This window comes from Sphaeramia orbicularis, chromosome 12, assembly GCF_902148855.1.
Source record: "Sphaeramia orbicularis chromosome 12, fSphaOr1.1, whole genome shotgun sequence".
NCBI lineage: Eukaryota > Metazoa > Chordata > Actinopteri > Kurtiformes > Apogonidae > Sphaeramia > Sphaeramia orbicularis.
Window position 1 is genome coordinate 58,350,284 of NC_043968.1, and position 23,603 is coordinate 58,373,886.

The 23,603-nt window shown below is 39.4% G+C and overlaps 1 protein-coding gene across 1 annotated transcript in view; it reads left to right on the top strand.

The window, feature by feature from the left end:
* Positions 1-23,603, top strand: part of tmtc1 (transmembrane O-mannosyltransferase targeting cadherins 1) — a 264,439-nt gene that overhangs the window by 27,401 nt on the left and 213,435 nt on the right. The window contains exon 3 of the mRNA XM_030149448.1: positions 23,202-23,275. Within this exon, the coding sequence (XP_030005308.1) occupies positions 23,202-23,275 (74 nt within the window). The remainder of the gene's footprint in view (positions 1-23,201; positions 23,276-23,603) is intronic.

Sequence of the window (23,603 nt, forward strand, 5' to 3'; positions counted from 1 at the left end):
GTATAAAAACACAAAACATTGATTTAATGAGGACTAAACCTGTTTATTTGTTTAATATATTTGTCATTCAGAGCTGGATACTGAACCTCACTTTAATATTCTGTTTATGGCTTTAACCAAAGTCAGATCAGATACTAACAACTATTAAAAAATGCTGTCATTGTTCGGTATCAAATTCAATTCCTTCACGGGTAAAGAACCAGGAAATCTTCATTTTCAATTCATATGCTGTAAATTGTACATGAGGTTTTGATACAAACCACTGCCTCTTTCTTTTCCTGTTAAATCTGTTTTTAGTGAAGCTCCTGAGATCTCGGCAAATAATTTGGATAGATGAGTCTTTCAGGTTGAAGAATTTAGATATTTAGCTAAACAGGAATTGGATTTCAAATGGAAATGGCTTTTAGTTTACTTTTTTAGGGGGAAATGTCTACTTTCCATTAACTGCTGTCATGCAGATATTCTTGGGAGAGATGGAAACTCACCTAACACACAGTCTGATGAATCCCAGGCTGTAGCTCAGTATAAACAAGCTGTATCATTAAGGCCAGATGGAGTTCATTTCTTTTCTAATGATAAGGAGTAAAACTGGCAGAGACACGCACAGAGCTGAAAAAAATACAATATTAACTCAGGCAGTCACCCACAAATTCAACTTAGACTGGTGTTTTAAATCACCCAGTCAAATTTCAGACACTTTTCCAGAAGAAATGAACAAGGTTGTCTATTTTTCTGATTGGTCTAATATAAGGAGACGTGGACTTCAAACCTCTGTATGGTCTAAATTATTTGCAGTTACCACTGAAACATGTTGTGGTTGAAATATTTTTTTCTCCCTTCTCTGAAACAGATACAGCATCTGAGTGAAGTTACTGGTGGTTGTCTCTGCACCTGGCACATCTACACTCACACTGACGTCACTGGGTTTTATTTTTACGTAACTCGTAGCAGTGCTGGCCACAGCTGACTGCATGTTTCAACAAAAAGATGCCACATCTGTCAGAGTTTACCAACTAAAAGCACATGTTGGGTCATCAGCTGTGTTTGATTTCCAAATAAAGATGCATGTTTTGTCCCCAGGCACCAGCACCCAGTACTACCTCAGAGATAAGGAACGTGCTGTGGCTGCTTTTTCTTAAAAGCCTACTGGTTTGTAGGTTGAAGACAAACAGAGAGGTTCAGTTTGCATCAAGAGTAATTTAATACTGTTGATAAATGGCTGCAGGAGCCTTCGGTCACTGAGTTAGAATTGGAAACAGTAACTCTAGGTTACATTTATTTGAGTTCATAGTCTATGAACACAATATAGTCCCATTCTGAAGAGGTCAGCCCCACCTCATAACACTAAGTAATGTACAGAACAATACAGTTCCTGCCTGGTGACTGTAACTACCTGTTAAAGAGGTTTCATGTTGTATTGATAATCCTAACTCTCAACAGCAGGGGGAAGTAGGGTTCCAAAACACTTGTAGGGCTACAAAAACCACCAACGAAACAATGCTATGTATCCACAGACTGTGTCATTCACTGAATAAAGTATAAACATCATTATTTACACATATCTGTGTTATGGTATCATCAGATTTTCTCCTTCAAACTAAAACTCATAGCTGCATGTTTTGACATTTGGTCAAAATAACACTGTCTCATAATCTTCACCTGCTGCATCAGCTGATAGTTTACATTATAGCTCTGTTAGCTTAGCTCTGTTTTTAGACTGAAAACAGCCACAGTAAAACACAAGTCACCTCTGTTTTCTGTAGGTTTGTGTTGTCAATAGTTGAACTAAAGATCTTTTTAGAATTGAATAAATAAGGTCAGAACTGTCACAGTTTAGTCTGAACTGTGGATCAACAAACAGCAACTTAGCAAAGATAATAACATCCCATAATAACTTTATATCCTCTTAAGATTTATTGTCAAACTCACCTGTGTAGAAGAAATGCGGTGATTTCAGCATCAAACTCCATTCTTTTCACTTACAGCTATGTCCAGTGGTGATGTCTCAATCTGGATTTTTTTGCTTCTGATCCGATTTTTTTTTGGGGGTTTTGCAAGTACTGATCCAATACTGATCCGATACGGACTTTTTACAATAAAATTTTTATTTAAATTTGGAGTCATTATTTATATGTTATTATACTATTATTTTACTAGAGATCACAATTGGGCTGAATGTGGAACCTCAACTAAAACAAGTATGACACCTTTGACTATTAATAACTTTAGTATAATTTTTGCACTTTCCAAATTCATACTGGGGGACAAATTAGAACCTTATATTTTCCACTGCTGTAGTGTGTGTATGGACAGGTCCATATACGGGGGTGTGTTTGGTGCCGTGTGTTAGTGATGTGAAGCGGGTTACTCACGGGTAGGGTTTGGGCGGGTCAAAAGAATGTCAGTTTATTTGCAGGGTGGGTTGGGTCGGGTCAAATAATTCCACAAAAGCCCTGCGGGTTGAAAAAAACCAGAGTCGCACATCACAACTGGACCTCATAATGAGTACAAGCGCAGAGTGAAAGTGAAACTTATAGATGCTTTACTAGTTCCTCTAAACCTCCCACTGTTGTGCAGCTTTTCCCTACTTCCGGAAACGTTAATTTGAGGGGGCAGGACGTTTGTGCCCCCCCCCTTCCTGAACCAGGCCCAGATCAGCCCGATCTCGTGACTAAATCCAATCCGATCTTCTAAAAAGTGTCAGATTGGCAGCCGATAATGATCTGTAGATCGGATTGGGACATCCCTAGTGTCCAGTGGAGAAAACAACGACAGTACTTCAAGATTTTATCAGTGTTTTTGACTCTAAAAGTTGTTTCTTTGTGGTTCTCATCCCATCTGGTCAAAGTGACCAGATGGGACTTTCAGTCACCATGATTGACCGGCAGAGTGACTAACTACTCCCTCTAGTGGTCACATAAATCTTTGGGTCTGTCGGTGTAAATATATTTAGTTTATAAAATCCAACACATTGGCATCTTTGGCATAACATCTGAGATCTTTATTCATACACTAATAATAATTTTAGGTAATTCTTAAGTAACTGAAAGTACAAATACTTCATATAGCTCCTTTAAATATTTCAGAACTTTAATTACTGAAAATGGTTCTGGAATGTCTAACATATAGGATCATGAAGAGTTACTACAGAGACATATAAAGAAAAATCCCATCACAGGTTCTCAGACTTCCTCAAATGTAAGTCAACACGTTTTAGTTTTTAGTCTGCTTATGTATTGACTGTCAATAAAGACTCCGTAAAATGATCAGTACTGGTGTATAACTTAGGCCCAATTGGTGGATTCAACAGTATTTTATATCCAACATGTCTTTATTGAATTTTGGCTTCGGAAAAGTGAAAATGGAAACAGACAGGGTTGTTGTCAGACGTCCAGGTTTCATTTGGGCACTGTTTCAGCATTTTCACTTGACAGGGCTCCTGCACAAAATGACGACTGGACTGAGTCTGTTCTAATGAAAATGACTGTGTTTTTTGTTGTTGTTGGAGGCAAAAATGTTGAAGTACCATTGGAATTTTTGAGTATAGCTTTAGGGTTTATACTTCTTACTCCTTATCAGATATGTATTATATTTACTTAGAAGATGAAAAGAAGTTATATATGTGCCTGTTCATTCGTGTTTACTGATTTATTTGTTGAAAAAAATAATTTACACAGAAGCAAACGGTCTATAACTTAACACTTTTGGGGTTAGTAAGCCCCCCCCCATGTCCTGTTTGGCTGACTTTAGTTTGTTTCTCTGATTGCTTATTCATGAAATTTCCACTTTTTCTGCCATCATCAGTGTTGATGCTTTGCAGTATTCCCATTTGTAATCAGACGTCTCCGTCTCTGATTGCAATCTCTGTGTTTTTTGTTTTATTTCCTCTTTTCAGTCGTTTAGAATGGAAAAACATTTAATAAGGCCCTTGTGGCTCCTCATATCGGAGTTGGAATCCTTTTTGTTTGAATTATTGTTGTTTTGCTGTAAATGGGCTATGTCTGAACCACAACAGACCCAGGTCCAGGGCGTCTCTGCCCTCAGACTGTCCCCACTGTTTTCTGTGTAATAGAAGCGTCCTGGCAGTCAGTCCAAAGTCGGTGAATGGGGCTCCTGTTACACAGTTGAAAAGGCTCCATTCATTCTCCCCTCCTGTTCTCTTTCTGCTGATAGCATGCTGGCCATGTGTGCTTCCCGTCAGCCATATGTGTGCCCTCGCACACGCAAAATAAAGAGATCTCAGGGTGTTTGTGTTGTCGTTGTCGAAGGCCGGGACAGACAGAGCCCAGGGACATGAGGCCTGGGATGTACAGCTCTTCCTCGAATCTGCCCCGCGGTGACAGTCCGCCTGCAAAAAGTCACACACAGAACAGTGTGTGTTTGGGTGTGTTTAACCGAGCTGTCCTTATGCACTTCCTCTCCCCCACTGGATGCGGAGTGGCAGCTGTGGCTGAGCTCAGATTTCCAGCTGAATTATGTAATTGGCCTGAAAGAGGGAGTGAGAGAGTGAGACAAATAGGTATGTTTCAGCCCTGCTTCTGCATTCTTTGTCACACCATTTGCGTCCATCTGTTCTCATCCTGTCCTCCTCCTACAGTTAACCACTGTCGGCATACATTCTGTAGGATCGTCTCATTAAATAAGCATCAGTAGAAAACCCTGGAACCTAGCTGACCTCGGTTAATGAAGAATGATGTCACGATTTCAGCACCGAATCATGTGGGGATGACGTTTGCCAGATGTACAGGATTAAATTCTGTCAAAGCTCTTGCCAGAAAACCATCATATTGATTAGTTTATATGTACGTAAGAAAGTCAGCGGACCAGTGCAGTTCATTATTCAGGCTGCTGTCGTTTTCCTGTAGTAATCTGATTACTGCAGTGCAATCTAAACAGGAAGCCTGCTTTCAGAAAAGGGAATTGGAGAAACCAGATTTCCTGGACAAGAATTCTCCTGGAGGTTGAAGGTTTCTTGGCCAGGCACTGAGGCCATGCATATGATGTCAAAGCAGGTGGAGGCTGGTGTGGAAAGACTCACAGAGTGAATTAAACACCCACAGAGTGATTAAAAAAAACACACACTGAGTGGCAAAAAGACTTACTAACCATGATTCCAAAAATATTTTTTATGCACATTTGGAGGTTTCACATGAGAAAATGTTTATAGAAACAGTATATTTAAGAGAAGTTTGCTTTTAACACTTACCCTTGGTTGAATGTATTTTTCTAACATATTCTGACATAGTGATTATTTAAGTTATTACCCCGCCCCCAAGGGGTATTGATTTTGGTTTAGTTTGTTTGTTTATTTAGTAGTTTTTGATTGTTAACACACTAGCAGCAAAACTATTGGTTGAATTCATACCAAATTGGGTTTATAGATTGCCAGTGACCCAGAATTGATGTTATTACATTTTGGGAAAAGAAGGTCAAAGTTCAAATTTTTTATGAATTTTTAAAATCTTTTTTCCCTGTTTACTTATAATGGGCGAAATTTCCAATGTCTGTAGCAGCAAAACTATTGGTTGAATTCATATCAAATTGGGTTTATACATTGCCAGTGACCCAGAATAGATATCAATTTTGTTTTGATTTACTTCAAACTTGGCACATGTATAGAGGCAACTGATATGCTGACATCAGCACACACATAGACACGATGACATCAGCTTGATCGATGCCAAAATAAGATACAATACGTGCGAGGGGCGGGGTTTGTTGTGCCTGGCACTACTTGTATTACCTATAAAGTGACAAACATTTCTGCGTGTACATCAAATTAGGGATGTGACGATATGAAAATTTCATATCATGTTTATTGTGACCAAAATTATCACGGTTATCATTATTATCATGGTATTGTTGAAATGTGCTCAAAATGTTCAAAAACTACTTATACACACACTGAAATAATGTAACCAAGTTGTATTTTGAAAAAAAAAACCAAAAAAACAAATAAAATAACACACACAATGTACTTTCCATTGACAGAAACATTAAAATATAAACTTGCCAGCATCAAACATACAAATGTGCATTAAAGATGGCACCTTATGGCCAGAAGAGATATCTGCACCAGGGGTGGGAATTGATAGGATTTGATCAAGATCAATGCCATTGTCCATTCTGCTTACCAATCCAATTCCTTATCAATTCTCCTATCCATTCCTGAGTGTTTTTTAAGTGGGAAAAAAAGTAGTTGGACAGGTCAGAGTGGAGCTTGTTTGATCATTTTCCATATCAAATCATTCACAGTGTCACACATATACACTATTGTACACACACAAACAGAAAGTGAAACACAGTCATGTTTTCCTGAACTGTTTAATGAACAAATGTAAATATTCTGAAAGAATGAGGATTTTAAAACGTGTTAGGGTGATCTGATCCAGACTGGTCAGTGGTTCACTCCTGGTGAGTGACAGACAAACCACAACAATGGCATATGGTCCAGTTCCTCTTGAGGTGAGTCATTGGATTTACTGTTGAATGTCCTTCAATTCATAAAGCCTCTTCTTTGTTTTTTTACACACATCATATGTCTTTGTACAGTTTAAGTTCACTTGTTTGGGCCCCATTTGAAATGGCACGAGTTTGTCCTGAGTATCTATATTCAGACATTTCTCTGCTGGGTGAGGATCTGAAGCAGTGGGGGCTGGGGAGGGGGCTAACCGTAGCGCGGACCTGGTCCGTGCACGCGCACTTGGACGGACCGGGTCCTTGCGGGAGCCCATCATCCCCAAGCTCTGGAGCTCTGTCCATGCAGGTGCCTTCCACCATGTTTTCAGAGGCCAAACACTGCAAACTGCACACGCATGCCTGGAGTGCCGCTGCTTCTCCAGGAAATAAGCAGTATCACCGTGATTTTCAAAGTGTGGTAATCGAATACGGTTATCATAATTAGAATTTAAACTGTAATACTAACCGTCGGAAATTTTTACCGCGGTTTATCATTATACTGGTAATCATTACATCCCTACATCAAATTAATGTGTACTGATGATGACACTGGATCATCCCCCTTAGATGATGACACGGGGGCGCAGTAATGAGCAGATATATAGGAAATGCATATAGTTGTATGCAATTCCTATAATATTCCTACTAAAATGAGACAGTGAATCCAATTAAAAAACATGTAGAATCTTGTTTCTAAAATATTTAAGTAATTGATCTTTGCTGCACATGATCAGCTCCAGAAGTTTCTGGGTTTATTTTGTTGTTGCGATGTTTTAATTGCCCCAGACCCAAGAGAATTTTGTATTTTTGAGACCTGTGAGCTCATGAAAAACACTGTTCTGTGATTGGATGGAAAACAAGCCTGCTTGGTCTGTCATGTGCTACCTTTCAGAATAATTTCCACTGTGGCGACAATTTCAGAATTACCGTCCTAATGATGCATATAATTTTATAAGTTTACGTTACACACTAACAGCCAAGTACTTCAGACTTGATAGCAGCTGCACAAAACTCACTACAGAAGGCATACATAAACCCATATGTGCAGGGGGTAGTGGTGTAAGTGTTTTATTTACAGTTTCTTACATTTTGAAAGAGTAAATGTTCAAGGTGTTTGTGCACCCTCAGGCTTTGCTGTCTATTACCCCCACATCAAAATCAGGGCAACATAACTGGCAGAAAACAAGACTCCTACTCACATCCCAGTGCACATTGACCAGTGGGTTTGTGGGAGCTTTTAAAGACAGCTGTTGTGTTAAATGTAATCACATAATCATTTTTGTGTTTCACCTAAAAAGTGTTTCAGGACCTTTGCAAATTGGAAACTGGATTAATTTGCTCTCTTAACAATGTTTGTGTTTGATATGGGTTTAATGAAATGGAAGGAAGGAAAACTCCAGAGTGTTTCTCTACGCAGATGAACAAAGACAAAAGTGTATCAAAGAAACTAACTGTGTAGAGCCCTCTCTCTTTCACTTCAGCTGTCACCTGTTCTCTCTAAGGATTTCAATTCATTTTTAATGTTAATTAACTATTAGAAAGTCTGACCCTCATTGTTATGGCAGTTATGAGTTAAACCAGTGATACCCCAGATGAAACAACCACAGACCCCATGTTCTGATAAATCCAGTGGTGTAGTGGTCCCTGGAGAAGTGGGTATACTCTCAATTTTTGGCTTTTTTTTTTTTTTTTTTAAAGTCCAGAAAAATGCCGTTTTAGAAACAGTGACATGTCAGACTACTCTGTTTAGTTTACGCAAAAATCCATCAGTAGTATTTGCTCAGTATTATAAAGTTATCATGACTGGATCTGGAGCAGTTTGTAGGTTTTACTGGTCACACAAGCAGCTGTGTGAATGTAAATGGATTCAACATGAGGTAAACATAGGATAACGTTAGCCTTTCATAACGTTAGCCCAGTCGTATGGTTGAACTATTAGTGACAAAATCTCTTCTCCTCAGTGACTCATTCTGAAACCGCCTAAAAACTTACCTCAGAATTATGTATTCCATGAAAGTAGATTCTCTCGAATATGTGTCACTCAGTTGAAAGACGTTTTTTCTACCTTTCTCATTTGCATTTCCAATACTTGTGCATCTTTCAATGAGATGTGCAGTGACCTGTCAATCAACTGGGGTGGCATTGGCACCTGAGGTGTCCAATCAGGTGGCAGAGATGGCCAGCACTAGTTAGCAATATTTTCCTTGGCATGACCCACCATACTCTGCCTCTGATTGGCTCATCAGTCCTCATGCCTAAAGTTAACCAATCTAATCAGTGAAGGCAGCGAGTACTAGCCAATTAGAGGCAGAGTAGGGCGGGTCATGGCTTCACCACCCTAGGGGCTGCAGATACTACTGAATGATGTGCATCAGGGGGGTTTAGAAGTGGGTACACCCAATGCTGACAAATAAGTGGGTATACTCTGTATATCCCCGTATACCCTGGACTACACCACTGCTCTGCGCCCTGTGGACGCCAACGGTAACTTCCAGAACCTTCAGAAACTCAAACCCCAAATCCACTTGACACAACCAAACGCCATGGTTTCCCATCATCCGCACAACTTGTGTTTCTGTCCATACAGCAACATGTCTCTGTAGTACACACACACACTTCTTAAACCTCTTGAAATCAGTGAGATGAAAGCAGATTATTTACTTCCCTAAGTGGATCGTTTCTGAGTGCAGCGATAGAGGTTTGTGTATGTGTGTGTTGTCTGTGTGTACTCAAAAGACATTGCTTTGTCACCCTCAAATACTTTCAGGGGCTGGGATGGACTGAGATGAAAGGGTAGAAATGGAGGGGGGTGGGGGGGTGGAGGATGAAGAGTGATCGAAGAAGAGGAGAGGTGCAAGATGAAAGGACGAGTCGGGACGAGAGAGGAGAGTGTAGACTTGTCTCTCCCTGCATGAATAAAACATCATTGCGTGAAGTCTCACTCTCCCTGGACACACACTAATACACACAGACAGACACATACACACACACACACATGCACACACACACACACACACACACTTATATATAATGAATAATAATATGTTTGGAACGTAAGCAGCAGTAAACAGATTACTTTCCTTGAAGCTGAGAGGAGCTGCTGTCAGAGCTGCTCTGTCCATTTAGAGACCAAACGCTCATTCACGTCTAGCTGTCTTTTGGAGATTGTCCCCTTGACATAATACTGTCCCTAACACCTAAACCTAACAGTCGCCATCACAAGTGAACACTTAACTGGACACTGTACACCACACTTGTTTTTAGGTGGATGTTTTGTTTTAATTATGTGTGAAGTTGTTATTTTATCTATTATTATTATTTTATTATTAACCCTCACCCTTTGCATGTTTGTTTCTGCAGTGATGGAGTACATAGAATGAGTAGAATGAGTGGTTCAGTGTTGACTCCTCTGGGTTCCTCCCTCTTTCTTTTAAACCCTGGTTCCTCAAATCCCCCTGGAAGGGTAATTGAGGGTTAGCCAAGACCTACATAATGAGTTATACAGTATCTTCTGTCATCAAAGCCTTCTCTTAAAAAAGTAAGTGTATATGCTGTATTTACTCCAATAAAACCAGGAGTTAATTACAGGCCGAGCCTCTAATGAAAGCCAGTGGTTAAGATGCAAGAAAATCAGCTCTCCAATACAGACTCAGATAATCTGGATACACTTTTTTGTGCTTGTCATGTTATGTGCCGCCAGTTAAAGGTGGGGTGCAAGATGTTTTCCTGGAGCATTTTTACTATACTGCTTAAAATCCCCTTCACACCCTGATTACAACCAATTAATTAAATACTCCAACACAAAAAATAAAAAAAAAGTAGTCACCTGTGGAATGGACAGGACTGAAAAAACACCATCCAATCATTTTAATCACCCAATCGAAATGACTGAATGGTGATATGTCTATCAAACTCAACTGCCATTTCTCCCACCCCCCTCTGTGCGGACCCCTCTTTGTGCATGAATTGTGCATTCTCAGCGGTTTGGAGCAACTGTAGAGGAAACGAAGCCAGAGCCCGAGCTTGGCTATATTAGTTATATTAGGATGGAAAGTTCACCGGTAAGCTGTTTTGTCACTAACATAAATCAGTTGGAAATGTAACGTTAGTCAGATAGGTATGAACTGGGGCTGTTCTGTAAGTGCGGGAGTGTTGGAGGAGACTGAATGAGGTCTGCATGGATCGGGCCAGGGATGCTGGAGCCGGGCGAATTGTCGCTGTGCACCCTCTAACAAGCATTGCATGTGCCAGTACTCAGGAGGCGTGGCTTTGAGGGATGTCTGAAGAAAGGAGTTTGGACTTTTGAGTATTTTCAAAATGTAGCCTGCTCAAACCTTTTTTCTAAGATCTCATACCCCAACTTTAAGTACAATGTTAACTCCTACAAGTTAATTTAACACTCTTGACAGAATAATCCCACTGTTTTTAACAGGATTACACATCAGAAGTGTATTGTTCATTTCAGTCACTGCAGGTGTGTGTGTCTTACTTTTCCAGCAAAACTGTCATTTGTGTAGAAACTTTTAAATATGACAAGACTATTATGCAATGAGCTGTTTTTATCCACTGAAACACTAAAGGTTGTTTTTTTGTTTGTTTTTTTTGCAGTGGTTCAGGAAGTGTTACATTTGTAGAAAAGTGCATTGTAGTATCTCTAACATTACAAATGTAAGCAGCTCAAACTGACACTTTGTACAAATACAATTGCTTCTACTTATTAAGCAGAGGAAGTGAAGTCCTGACTGATACAAACCTACTTCAAATAAAGGTCTGGCACCTAATACAGCTGAACTATGTAAAGGCCTCATGTATAAAGACTTGCGTGGATTTCATACTGAAACCTGGCGTATGCCCAAATCCAGAAAAGTCCAAACCCACAAAAAAATCCAGATGTATAAAACTGAGCGTATGCCCGAATCCAAGTACATTTCCTTTATACATCCCAATCAGTGTGGAATTGAGCGCATATGTTGGAGTACCTGACTCCTCCCTCTCCACACCCACATTTAAATACTCAAATCAGTATAAACGGGGCCAGCAGGTGGGATTCCCTCTGGGATTCCCCTGCCTGTATGATCAGATGATGACGTCAGGGTGGACGTGAAGCGGAGGCCGAAACAGGCGGAAGGAGAAAAGAGACGAACTGAGACTGTTTGAGCAGAAAGTTGACAATATTGTGGGTGACACTTTTCTCACAGGGCTGACGCGGATCACCCCCAAAGTAAATATATATTTAGTATTTGTGTAACTCACACATTAGTTCACTCTACGGGTCATCCAACAGTCTGATCACAGCCAAACTAGATAAAGGTTCATGCGTAGTCATGTCAGGAAATCAAAGAGGAAATCAAAGACTTTGACTCATGTTTAATTGCTAAAATTAATATTTTCCAACAATGAGGCAGAAGACGGTCAGACGCAGTGTCATCCTCCTGTCACAGAGGCTTCTGTTGACTCCCCGGCGTTAGCTGGTCCTCCGGTCCGCCACAGCCCACTGCTGATGCCCGTCCGACCAGCATGGGTCAGTACTGACCCGAGTCACAAGAGGACATCATGAGGACAATCGGTGGAGTCAATGAGCGACTGGACCAACTAATAAATGTTCTCACAGACATGAAGACTACATTAAATGCATTTATCAACCAATGAATTTTGTGTCCTTGTCTCTTTGCTGTTGCTGAATGTCCTCCCGGGCAGGATTGGCATTGATGGATACAGGGTCTAATTGGTTCTGGTTCTGGTGGTTGATGTGCTGCTCTGGCAGTAGGATGATGTGCCGGTGTGTTCATTGTTCTTCTGTGTATCTCCGATGTGCACATCAATCGGAGGAATGACCTTTTTCACATTATTAACAGTTTTTCAGTGTCACCTCTAAGTGTCGCCGATGGTGCCAAAGCACTAGAAACGTGCGTACGCCAGCTATGGAGTTAACATGAAGGACCGCACATTTCCACGGTCACTTCACTCTTTATATATCTGAACGTGAGCGTGGAAAAGGGTGTACGCCAGGTTTTTGTGCGTACGCACGCTTTATACATGAGGCCCCAGGCCACTATTCGAGGAAGTGCTGTACATCTGTAAAATCCAAAACCTAAAACTGTCAAAATTATTTACATATAAGACATTGCAGAAACTTGTGCCATTGCATGGAAGTTATTATTCTTTAAATATTAACCATCATAGTTGATTACCCTAAATGAACCTTCTAACTGTAGTGAGGACTGGCTATAATGTCCTCCAAAGAAGAAAAAAACTAAACCAAAACTAAGCTCTGTCCACGCACTGATACAAAGACACCCAGACACTGGCAGTAAAAGCTGGTGATGGGAGATGAGATACTTTCCGACAGGTCGTTGTATTCACGGGCTGTGTGATGGGATTGAACTTCTCCTGCCGTCACACCTTGTCCCTCCTCCTCCTCCATCCTCTTCATGACCTTTCCCTCACTCTTCACTTCGCTCTTCCCTCTGTTGTCAACTCTCTACCCTCAACACCGTCACCACTACCACGTTTACAATGGACTGACGATTGTGTGTGATCTTATTCAGGACAGAGTCCAAACCAATATCCAACTTTAAAATTCAACAATAGTAATTTAATGATGGCAAGAAAGGAAACAAGAAACACAGCAGAAGACAGTAGAGGTGAACAAGAGATGGACTGGGAGTAGAAACAATAAAGCAAGTTAAGGATACCAAACCTTGCTTTCTGATAGTTTGTTTTATGACTCCCTGTACTTTTTCATCAGTAGGAGGCGGTACTCTGAAGTTTTCATTTAATCCATCTGAAACACAACCAGAGAAAAGCAGAATCAACTCACTTGCAGCTTCCACAATTCCTGAACTTTTAGGGTGAAACAAGGCAAAAACAAAAAATGAAATGGCAAAATCTAATATCCTGAAATACGTCATATCTAGATAATTACATTTGTTCCCCACAGCCCTAAGGGTTGGACATGGACATCTGTTGTCACACACTTTGCTTGACCACAACCAGAGAAAACTCAGATATATCTGGTCAGTGTTTCCTCTAGGACACCAAGACAGCCAACTCACAGAGCACTAATGACATGGATATTAGACTTAAAAAGCAGTTACAATGTTGATGTTTGCATTAGAATTAGACAGATATATCGGCTGGGTGATATATTGATTTTTTCGAAATCAGCCATTGGCCTTAATTACCTCCGCCAAGGAGGTTATGTTTTTGTTGGTGTTGGTTTGTCTGTCTGTCTGTTTGTTTGTCTGTCTGTTTGCAAGATAACTCAAAAAGTTATGGATGGATTTGGATGAAAATTTCAGGAAAGTGGTCCCCCCATCCCCGATCACCACCAAAATTTGATTATTTGTTCCTTGTGCCAGTATCAACATTTCCTGAAATTTTCATCCAAATCTGTCCATAACTTTTTGAGTTATCTTGCACACGGACAGACAGACAGACAAACATGCGGGGGGGGCACTGATCTGCCTTGGCGGAGGTCTGCGCTCTCCGAGTGCTTCTAGTTTTTTTTTTTGAAAGCTGATATTTGATCAGTAGTAAAAATGTTAAAAGATATTTGATCAGGCACCTGTATAGGTAGCACCTGAAGGTCAATACGCATTAAAAGAATATTATGTGTGCGTGTATTAGTAATTTCATTTATATTGCTGCATAAAAATTTTAATTATCGGAGTGTTTCAATTGTATTTTATGGTCAATGTGCTTTAAAAAAAATCGACCTTAAATATCGGCCTCAATAATCGTCTGTAGATTTTTGAAATTTTTAAAAATTGGCATCGGCCTTAGAAAAACCTGTATCGGTCGACCTCTAGTTTGCATAAGACTGCCAAACCTAGAGCAAGAATTTTCGTACCTTGACCTCCTCCAAACTGAACACATGGACCAGAATATGAAGGTAATCTCAAACCCTCTCCAATAGTGCCATGTCAGCCATATCCAAGGTATAACTACTTTTGAGAATCATGGACAAACTTGAAAAACCAATAGCTTCATTTAAAATGAACTGTCACAGGCCAGATCTGTTGGGCTGCAGATAGATTGAACAGCTTGACCATCTTCAAAAATAGAAAATTGAAATGGGTCAACCGTGCCACCCGGGAGAAGAGGACTACTGTTGTGCAAGATGCAATGGAAGACAAGTGCAAAAGAGGCCGTCCAGAAATACAGTGTCTGAGTGATATGAAGGACTGGACAGACTTCACCCCAATGAACTGATCCGTACTGCTGAGGACAGAGTGGGATGGAACAACAAGAGTTGTGTTCAAAAAGGCTATGTGGCAATTTGTGCAAGTGATGAAACGTCAGTAATGTTCTGGACCGGTTCATCATAATGGTCACCTTCAATTTGTTTGCTCTGATGTGACTTCTGAATGCATGTTTTGAGAGTAAACACAGGTCTGACAGACATGAACTGTAATTTGGAGTTAACAACTTTCACACAAGTGATCATGTCAAGGCAGTGATGAACGTGAAATCACTGCTTATCATCTATCATAGCATACACTGTAATAGTCAACTGCCTGAGATACTCTTTAATTTCACAGGATAGCACAAAAAACCACCTCAGAAATGCATCTCTGTTCAGCCATCACACATCAGTGTTCACCCCCCGTGTTCTATCTCAGCCGCCTCCATGTGAGCAGGGAACAGCCTCGTCTCTCAGTTCTCTATCTGTGTTAGGCTGATGCTGACTTGGCGTATCAGACAGACACAGTTTGAGTTTGATAAAGTGGAAAAATCCTCCACATCTTCTGCTTCTTATTCCCTGCCATGATGGTTGGCTTCCAGAACCTGTTGTCAACGGTTCCTGGACCAAATGGCAACACTTCAGTGGCACTTAAATTCTCACACTGTCAAATGAAATATTTATCCTCAGGGACCCTGAAACATGCAACAGCTAGGTGACAAAAATGTCATCATTAGAAAAATGTCCATATCAGTCAATGTTTTTGACAAGTTATTATTTTTTCAGTGTGGAAATAAAAGAATCCAGGCAGTTATTCCCTTTGATTACTGTAAAAATGTCCTTTTAGCACTGGTATTGGAAAAACCAGATGATATTTACCCTTTTAAGAGTGCCATTATGTCAGGCTACCTAGGTGTCTTGATGTTTTCTTTACAACAGAAGTGTCAGAAAATGGATTTTTTGCAAATTCTTTTGCACCCTTGTTTTCAGGAAGAACTTAACTTTCAATATCTGGCCATTAATTATCTTTCATATAAATAATAAATGGTTAGAACTGTGTTTTTAATAAAAAAAGAAAAAAACAGACTTGAAGTATTTAGCATATTTATTATAGAATAGAATAGAATAGAATAGAATAGATCTTTATTGTCACTGTCAGGAAGAATGAAAATCAGTTGAGCAGCTCAGTTCAATTTAGCAGCAAAACACTTAGTGCAAAGGGAGGGTATAAGAAAAATATTCCACAGACTTGAGAAAAAGTAGGAATGTGCAAGGCTTCAGAATAAAATATTTAAAACACATATGCTACAAAGTACTACAAGAACTTCTGAAATAAACAAAATATACAAAAGAAAGATACATCGCTAACTATTCTACAGATAAGAAGTATGTACAACCAATAGGATATATACAGATAGTAAGGTGCATGTGTTGTGGCTATGGCACTGAGGTAGGGTGAGTATTGCACTGTCCATTACTCTGGGGGTGGAGATTGTTCAGTTTGGGGGGTTGGTGGCACACATTTAACCGCTAGTGGCTAAAAACTGTGCTTGAGTCAGTTTGTTTTTAGTCTTATCAGAATCATCTGTAAATGTCCATTATGAAACTTTTTGAGCTTGCAGAATTAAACTCTCAACTATTTGACATCTGCTCAAACATGCTTTTTGGTCTTGGACTTTCAGTATCCATATTATGGCTTCATGTATTTTGTCATTTTCAGGCATTTTTAGCCTGTGTGGAAGTCTCTGAAGCAGTTCCTTTCTTCGTGTAATGGAGTCCCACATTACTGCCATAAAGTGTTATACCGAATGTCCTCCCAAAAAATTACAATCGGACTTTCTGCAATGATAACTTTAAAAATAGTGAATCAATCAAAATGCAATTTCAGGGCATGAAACTATAACTTGTTACCTACATCTTGCAGAAAACCCCATCCGATTTACTTCAGCGGTCACAGAGAAATAGAGATCTTTATAAAGCATGTCAGAAGTCCCTTCCCTCCAAGACATTGTTTAATATTGTCTTTTTCGTTTGGGCATCCTGATCAAATCTTTCTCTAAACTCCTCCCTTACCCTGTCAAGATTGTGGTTTGTTTCAGTGTACCTGAACACAATGAATGCTGTCTGAGCAGGAGTTAGTTGCTGACCAACCATACTGAATTTGCAGTTTTAGAATTGAATAGGTAAGAATCAAAGTGAAATGCTTGTCAACAGATGTTTGCTTCTTAGGGAACAAATGCAAGATGGTAATTGAGAGATCAATACATCTTTCAACAACAGAACCTCACACGCCATTAATATAATGTTCTGCACAGAATTTGAATTCATTTGTTAGTTGCCCTGTCAGTTGAGTAAAATATTTTCATTCATATGGATGCAAAGAGCATCCAAGTGCCAAACTTGGAAGAAACAAACCCATGACATGTTTTATTAAGATCCACATTTCTCCGTGACCACTGAACCAAATTAAATGGGGTTTTCTGCAAGATGTAGGTAAGAAGTGATAGTTTCATACCCTGAAATAGCATTTAGATTAGGGATGTCCGATATTGGCTTTTTTGCCAAAAACCGATATGCCAATATTATCCAACGCTTAATTTCCGATTCTGATATCTACCGATACTGCTGCCGATATGTGGGATATTAAACTAATTTTAGGTAACATCACATATCTCCTGTCATGGAATTAACACATCATGCCTACTTTTATTGTGATGCCCCATTGGATGCATTCTCAAATGCAACAAGGCTTTTAAAATGTAAACACTGTCTGTGCAAAGAATACATACTTCAACTTAACTCTTTCCCTGCCAGAGCATTTTCCAGTGAGTTGGTAGCCAGCGCCAGCCTTTTTGGTCATTTTCACTAATCTTTGGAGGCTCACTGAAAATGTTGTGTTAGGAGTATGTGAACACTGAATACATCAAACAAAAGAACAGAACTTCAACTTTTAAACACAAGAAATGATTTTATTCTATCTTCATTCGTTCGTGAGATATGAACATTTGAATATTGGTCATTTTCAGGAAAAAACTGAATTTTGAGCAAAAAACTGAGAAAATTGCATTTTTTTCCAAAGATATTGATTTTCAAGATAAAATTGATTTCCTATTTACATTTTTGACTCTTTCTCATTTACCAACAGTAACACTGTATTCAAAATCACAAAATAAAATAATAATAACAACAATAATAATAACAAACAGCTCTAAGATATCCCATCATTCCACAAAATGTTAGGGGAAACCACACCAAACTTTAGACAAAACATCTTCTAAAGCACCAGGTTCCTTCTAAACTTATCACATTTACATACATCAGTTATAAGTCTTCCACATATTAGTTTAGCTTTTTGATATAAACACTTCAATATTCCTCATTTTCAAGAAAAAAAGAAACCAATTCACTAAATACTGTGAATTTCTGGCCTTTCCTTGGCTGCACCACGTCCTCCTGTTGGACCAGCTGCTGTGTTTGATCTGTAACTAATTATATGGACATCTAGTTATTTATCTATGTATGAATATATGTATTTATTTATTTCCTACTAAAGCCAAATCAAACAGTGTCTTCCCTGTGTCCCTGCTGACATTCTACAGCTGAATCTGTTCTGTGTCCTCAGTCTGAATCTGAACTCACTCTAACAGATGCAGACTAGCTGTCCTTTGTCTTGTCCCATGTCTGTGTGTCTGTCTTCTCCTTGAATGTCCTCTATAAATGTTTCTTTTCTCTTCCTCCTGTCTGCTGTCATTTTCTCTGTGTCGCTCCGTCCCCCCCCATCTCCGTGTCGGACCTGAGCCGCTCCGTGTTTCCCGTGTTCCGTGTCCATCTCCCTCACCTTCTATTTCTCCGTTCCTGTCTCTAAATGGTTCTTCTGTAGCTCCATCATATATTGAATTGTCAGACTCTGTCTCCATAATCATCTTTAAGGCTTTTGAAACTGCGTGCGGTTCCTGCACAGTCTGCATTTCCTCATTCAGTGACTGCCGCTGTATGCGTTGCCATGGGATACGGAGACTCCAGTGCGAAAACGTTAAAGCCGGTCCATCATTTTTCCGAAAAAGCTGCTTAATTGTTTGTTTTTGGACTAAGGAAAGTAATTCACACGATCCGCAACAGCTTCAACTACAGTATAACAGTGAAAACACGGATTGACGGAAAATCTCGTCATTGGCGGGGAAAGAGTTAAGTTGTGGAAAAAATGCCATATTTATTTATTTTCTCTCCCTCCCTCCATTAGTCTATTACAGTGTGGCAACTCTACTGTACAGTTTTGAAAACTGCGCATTTCTTTCAGCTACAAACAATGCTTCATTTACGAGTTGGTAAATGTCGGTGAAATCAAGACATTATTTTATCGGTTTTAATGATAGGCAAAAAAAACGATAACGATATTCACCGATATTACATTTTTATGCCAATATCGGGCAGATAATATCGGTGGGCCGATGTTATTGGACATCCCTAATTTAGATTGTTTAATTATTTTGAAAGTTATCAATGTAAAAAGTCTGATTGTAGTTTTTTTTTGGGACATACGGTATAGAGTCAGAAAGCTTGGGATCTCAGCTTTCTGATGCTGTTTGGATTTTGTGGATAGCATAAACGGTTCAGTAGTTATAGTAATTTGAATGCTGTAAAGTGCAAAATGCAGCACTGGAGAGACTGCAGTTGTTAAAGGGTTAAACCCTAGTTGAAATTGTTCTTTGTAATATTTTATCCCAAATTAATTACCATTACAGACAAAGTCCTTCTGCCTCTGTGTCCAAGTGCAGACTTTGTTTCAGTTAGAGCAGACTGAGCTATTTCTGCTCCAACTGTTGAAAAAAGTTGTTATTGTGCTCTTACAACAGGTTGACAGGGTAGTTGTGTGTCACCTTCTTTTCCTTCTGTGTGGGCTCTGGTGTGGAACCTGCTGCTAATACAACACAACAAAAAAGGGCATTTGATTTCAGGTTTTGGCATTCATGACTTTGGCATCTAACCAGTTTAATCCAGCTGTAATTTAACCTGTCTGCTGTTCTTTGGAGTCCTGTTCACTCCCTCCATCTTTGTGCCAGTTTTTGTGTGTGTGGGAGGTGGTGACTTTTCCTGTTCTTTTGCTGTTTTTATGAGATGTCACATTAAAGAACATAAGGGCCTGTCCTCGGTCAGCGCTCCCCCCTCGGCCTGGCCTTTATCAGCCTGTGCTGGACATGTTTACTGCTCTTGTCGGGCGGCGGCTGCTGTCTGGCCGACCGCCGCTCCGACAAACACAAAAACCACCGGCTGGAACTGCAGCTGATAGATCAGTTTTATGGACAAACACGAACAAATTTAAGAAGATATACAACATAAACTGTTACTTTCCAGACGGGATGCTAACAGTTTAGTCCAGTTTTGCCAACAATCTGCAATACATTCTCAAATGCTCCAGCTGCCGTGAGGCTGGTAGAACATACACACACTTCAGACGGCAGAACTGAGCAGCATTTGGCTGTGAAATGACAGAATACTCCCTTTATAACTGCTAGTTTCAGCCAGACTGATGAATATGTACGAGATATTTATTCAAGAATGTAGAAAGCCTGTTTTAGTCTGACATAAAGAAAGCAAAAACCTTCAAATACTTGTCTCGTAAGTAGTTTCAGTGGCATGCACATCATTATTTACAGACTCTATCTATCTATCTATCTATCTATCTATCTATCTATCTATCTATCTATCTATCTATCTATCTATCTATCTATCTATCTATCTATCTATCTATCTATCTATCTATCTATCTATCTATCTACCCATTCTGTCTATTCTTTTCAGAAGAAATCAAACATATATGGGTATTTAGTAATGTTTTTGGAATAATTCAGACCCAAATCTTGACATTGTAGTGCAACATTTTCTACTTATTGTGTTATAAACATGCACAGTGCACCCTCTATGGGTTAAAACTAGGCTATTGCTGCTAAATTTTCCTATTGGCTGTTTTCCAAAGGCAGGTGATGTGCATTCTGGAAGTTGTCAACATGAACCAGGGTTCCCGCAGGGTCTTAAAATGTCTTAAAAGTCTTGACTTTACAAATCTGCGTTTAATACCTTTAAAAAAGTCTTAAAAAGGTATTAAATTTGATATGGTAGGTCTTAATGTACATTGCCATTAACTTGTTGGCTGTATTGTATGTGTCTGGGAAAGCTGCAAAGAAAGTAACGTTAGTCTGCTCAGTTCCGCTCATTCTAACCTGACAATACTGAAATTAGGAACCAATTATCGCTAACTTTGCAGCCCCTGGTGAGAAATGACTCACGACATTGGAGTAAATAAATGCATTTTCCTAAATTCTATGAGTCACAAATTTTTGTCAGTATGGCTGTGAAATATGCTGTGAAATGGGCATTAAATTCTGTTCTAAGTAGTCTTTAAAAGGTCTTAACAGTCTTAAATTTAACTTGTGGAAACCTGTAGGAACCCTGTGAACCCCTTGCAAAGACTGTAGTGGTAACAAGGCCAAACTCTGGTGCTTTTTTGACAACATCTTTCAGTCTAAAATGCAGAGATGGAGATCTGCTGATGGAAGCTGATGTAGCTATTGAATGAAATCTAAGCTTCAGTTCTTATCAGTATAAGCTGTTTGACACTAGTGGAGCACAGACAGAGATTAGATGAAAAAGACGAAACTGTGGTGCTTTTTCAGAACTAATTTGAGTGCATAAATGCTCTGATGCAGTAGAGCAATTTATTGAGTTTCATTTATTTGCAATCTAAGTTTTTTGCCTGTTAATTCCCATTGTGCTAAGGATTGTGGGTAAGAATAGCCAGAAAAGGATGGTGGCTTGCACAATGCACTGTGTTTGGATGGAGTATACTTTATTTCACTTATTTTTCCTCCTGAGCCAGGAAAAACTTTGTTTTTTGTTTTTTTTTTTTTACTTTAAATAATCCTCTTGAAACGGCATAATGCAACAGTTTTTTTCAGATACCTTTTTTAAGGGAATATCCTTGTAGAGGACAGCATTTTTTAATTTTTTATTTTTTTTAATTTTTATTTTTTGTAAAGCTGTGAATCTCTTGTCTGCTGCAGAGAACAAAAATGCATTACTGGGTCTCAAGAGGTTATTGTAGGCAGTGCACATTGATGAACTTTTATATTGCAGGACAACATGGTGCAAATAATAAAAATACTAATTTACTTCTGTTGTCCCAAGGCAGAAGCACTGTGAATTGCCCTGTGTATGAATTGTGCTATACAAATAAATCTGCCTTGCCCTTGCCAGATTAAAAAAAAAAAAAAAAAAAAAAAGACATTAAGCTTACAACAACATACAGGTAAAAGTATGACTTTGCATTGTGTTTGTTGTTTGCCCTAAAAATGGTATATATAAAATGTTCCTTCATTGCAAGTGGTAAGATTTTATTTCCCTTTGAAGACAACAGCACACTGTGTGGCTCCTTACAGCGCCCTCTACCGGTGGCCCTTCTGCCGGTTCCCCTGTGACTGGGAAAGTCTTGCAGAATTTCCAGTTACATTTAAGATTTTTAAGACTCTCAAAGCTCACTAAAATATATTTGTCCATCATGATAATGTTTTCTTGTTGAATTGTCTGTCAGAGGTTTACACCACCCTTCCAAACATGATTGACAGTTGATTATTATTGGAACAGTCTCTTCTGGTTGAGGTGCTTTCACGAGACTGTTTTACCCTGATTGGGCTTCATCTCATTGTTAGTGGAACATTAGTGTCCATGGAAACACAGCTGAAAAAAGTATGCTACCAGCGGGGATCAAGAGATGACAGTGCAGGGCTGTTAGTCTGTGTAAAAAGGCACAATCAAAGAGCCTAAAATAAATCTCAGAAAGTAGCTCTTTATGTCATAGTAAAGTAAGGACAGGATATTGAATAAATGCAGTTAAAATCAACGCACACTCATTCATAATAGTGTTATCTTATTCTCCTAAATGCAAGAATGAAGCACTTTGTATATTTGGCTCTGATTTATGTTTGACTGGCTGTGACCCCGTCCACTTTGCCAAAAATAACAGAGAAAACTTCATTTCAAAAGAAAAGGTTGAAACAGCTGTCAGTACTGCATTTCTACCTTACATAACACAGAACTAAAAACTTGAAAAGTGTTCATTATTTTCACTGACATGTTTGTGTTGCTCTCTGACGCCAAACGTACTTTGCAGCTGTTGGTCAAATGTTGCGTATTTACACATGAGTGTGACATTTTACAGTTGCGGGAAATGGAATTAGTATTTGTTGGTAACATCAAAGAGACCCTCTCGATAATCACCCATGTGGGCCAGTAGCGGTTACATCAGCGCTTTAATGCAGCCCTTGTAGGCCGTGATAATGGGCACCTGTCCGAGTCATCACTGTAACCGTGCACTCAAGTTTTGCCTTGAACAAGTTTTTCTCACAGCCACATTCCACAGAGGTTTAATGTGCAGCAGGTCAAGTTGTGCATCTCACTGTAGCGTAGCAACTTAATGGGCTCCACATGGACACCCAGCTCTGTCTCCCCACCCCAGCTGTCACACACATGAGTAATCTGTAAAATGTGCGTCTGTGTTTTGCAGGTGTCTGGAATCGTAGGCAGGGCAGATGTCTTGGCCTGTCTGCTGTTCTTGCTGACATTCCTCTCCTATATTAGGTAAGAGCTTCCATACACATACATGGACACGCGTTAAAGGACTATCTCCTACCTGAAGGACTGATGAAGGGGGGGGGTGTCACAGGACAGACATAAATATTAACATAGAATAAAAATGCTAGAGTTACAGAGGATTGCAGTAAGTTGTGTGTTTGTGAGAAACATTTATATTTATCAACTTTCAGTGCATTTAATTACATATCTACTCTAATATTTCAGCAGCGCATTATCTAAAAATCACCCTATTATATAGGGTTAGACAATAGTGATCAATATACATATTTAACACAGGCTTCAATTACTGCATTTGTAGCTGCATTTCCATCAG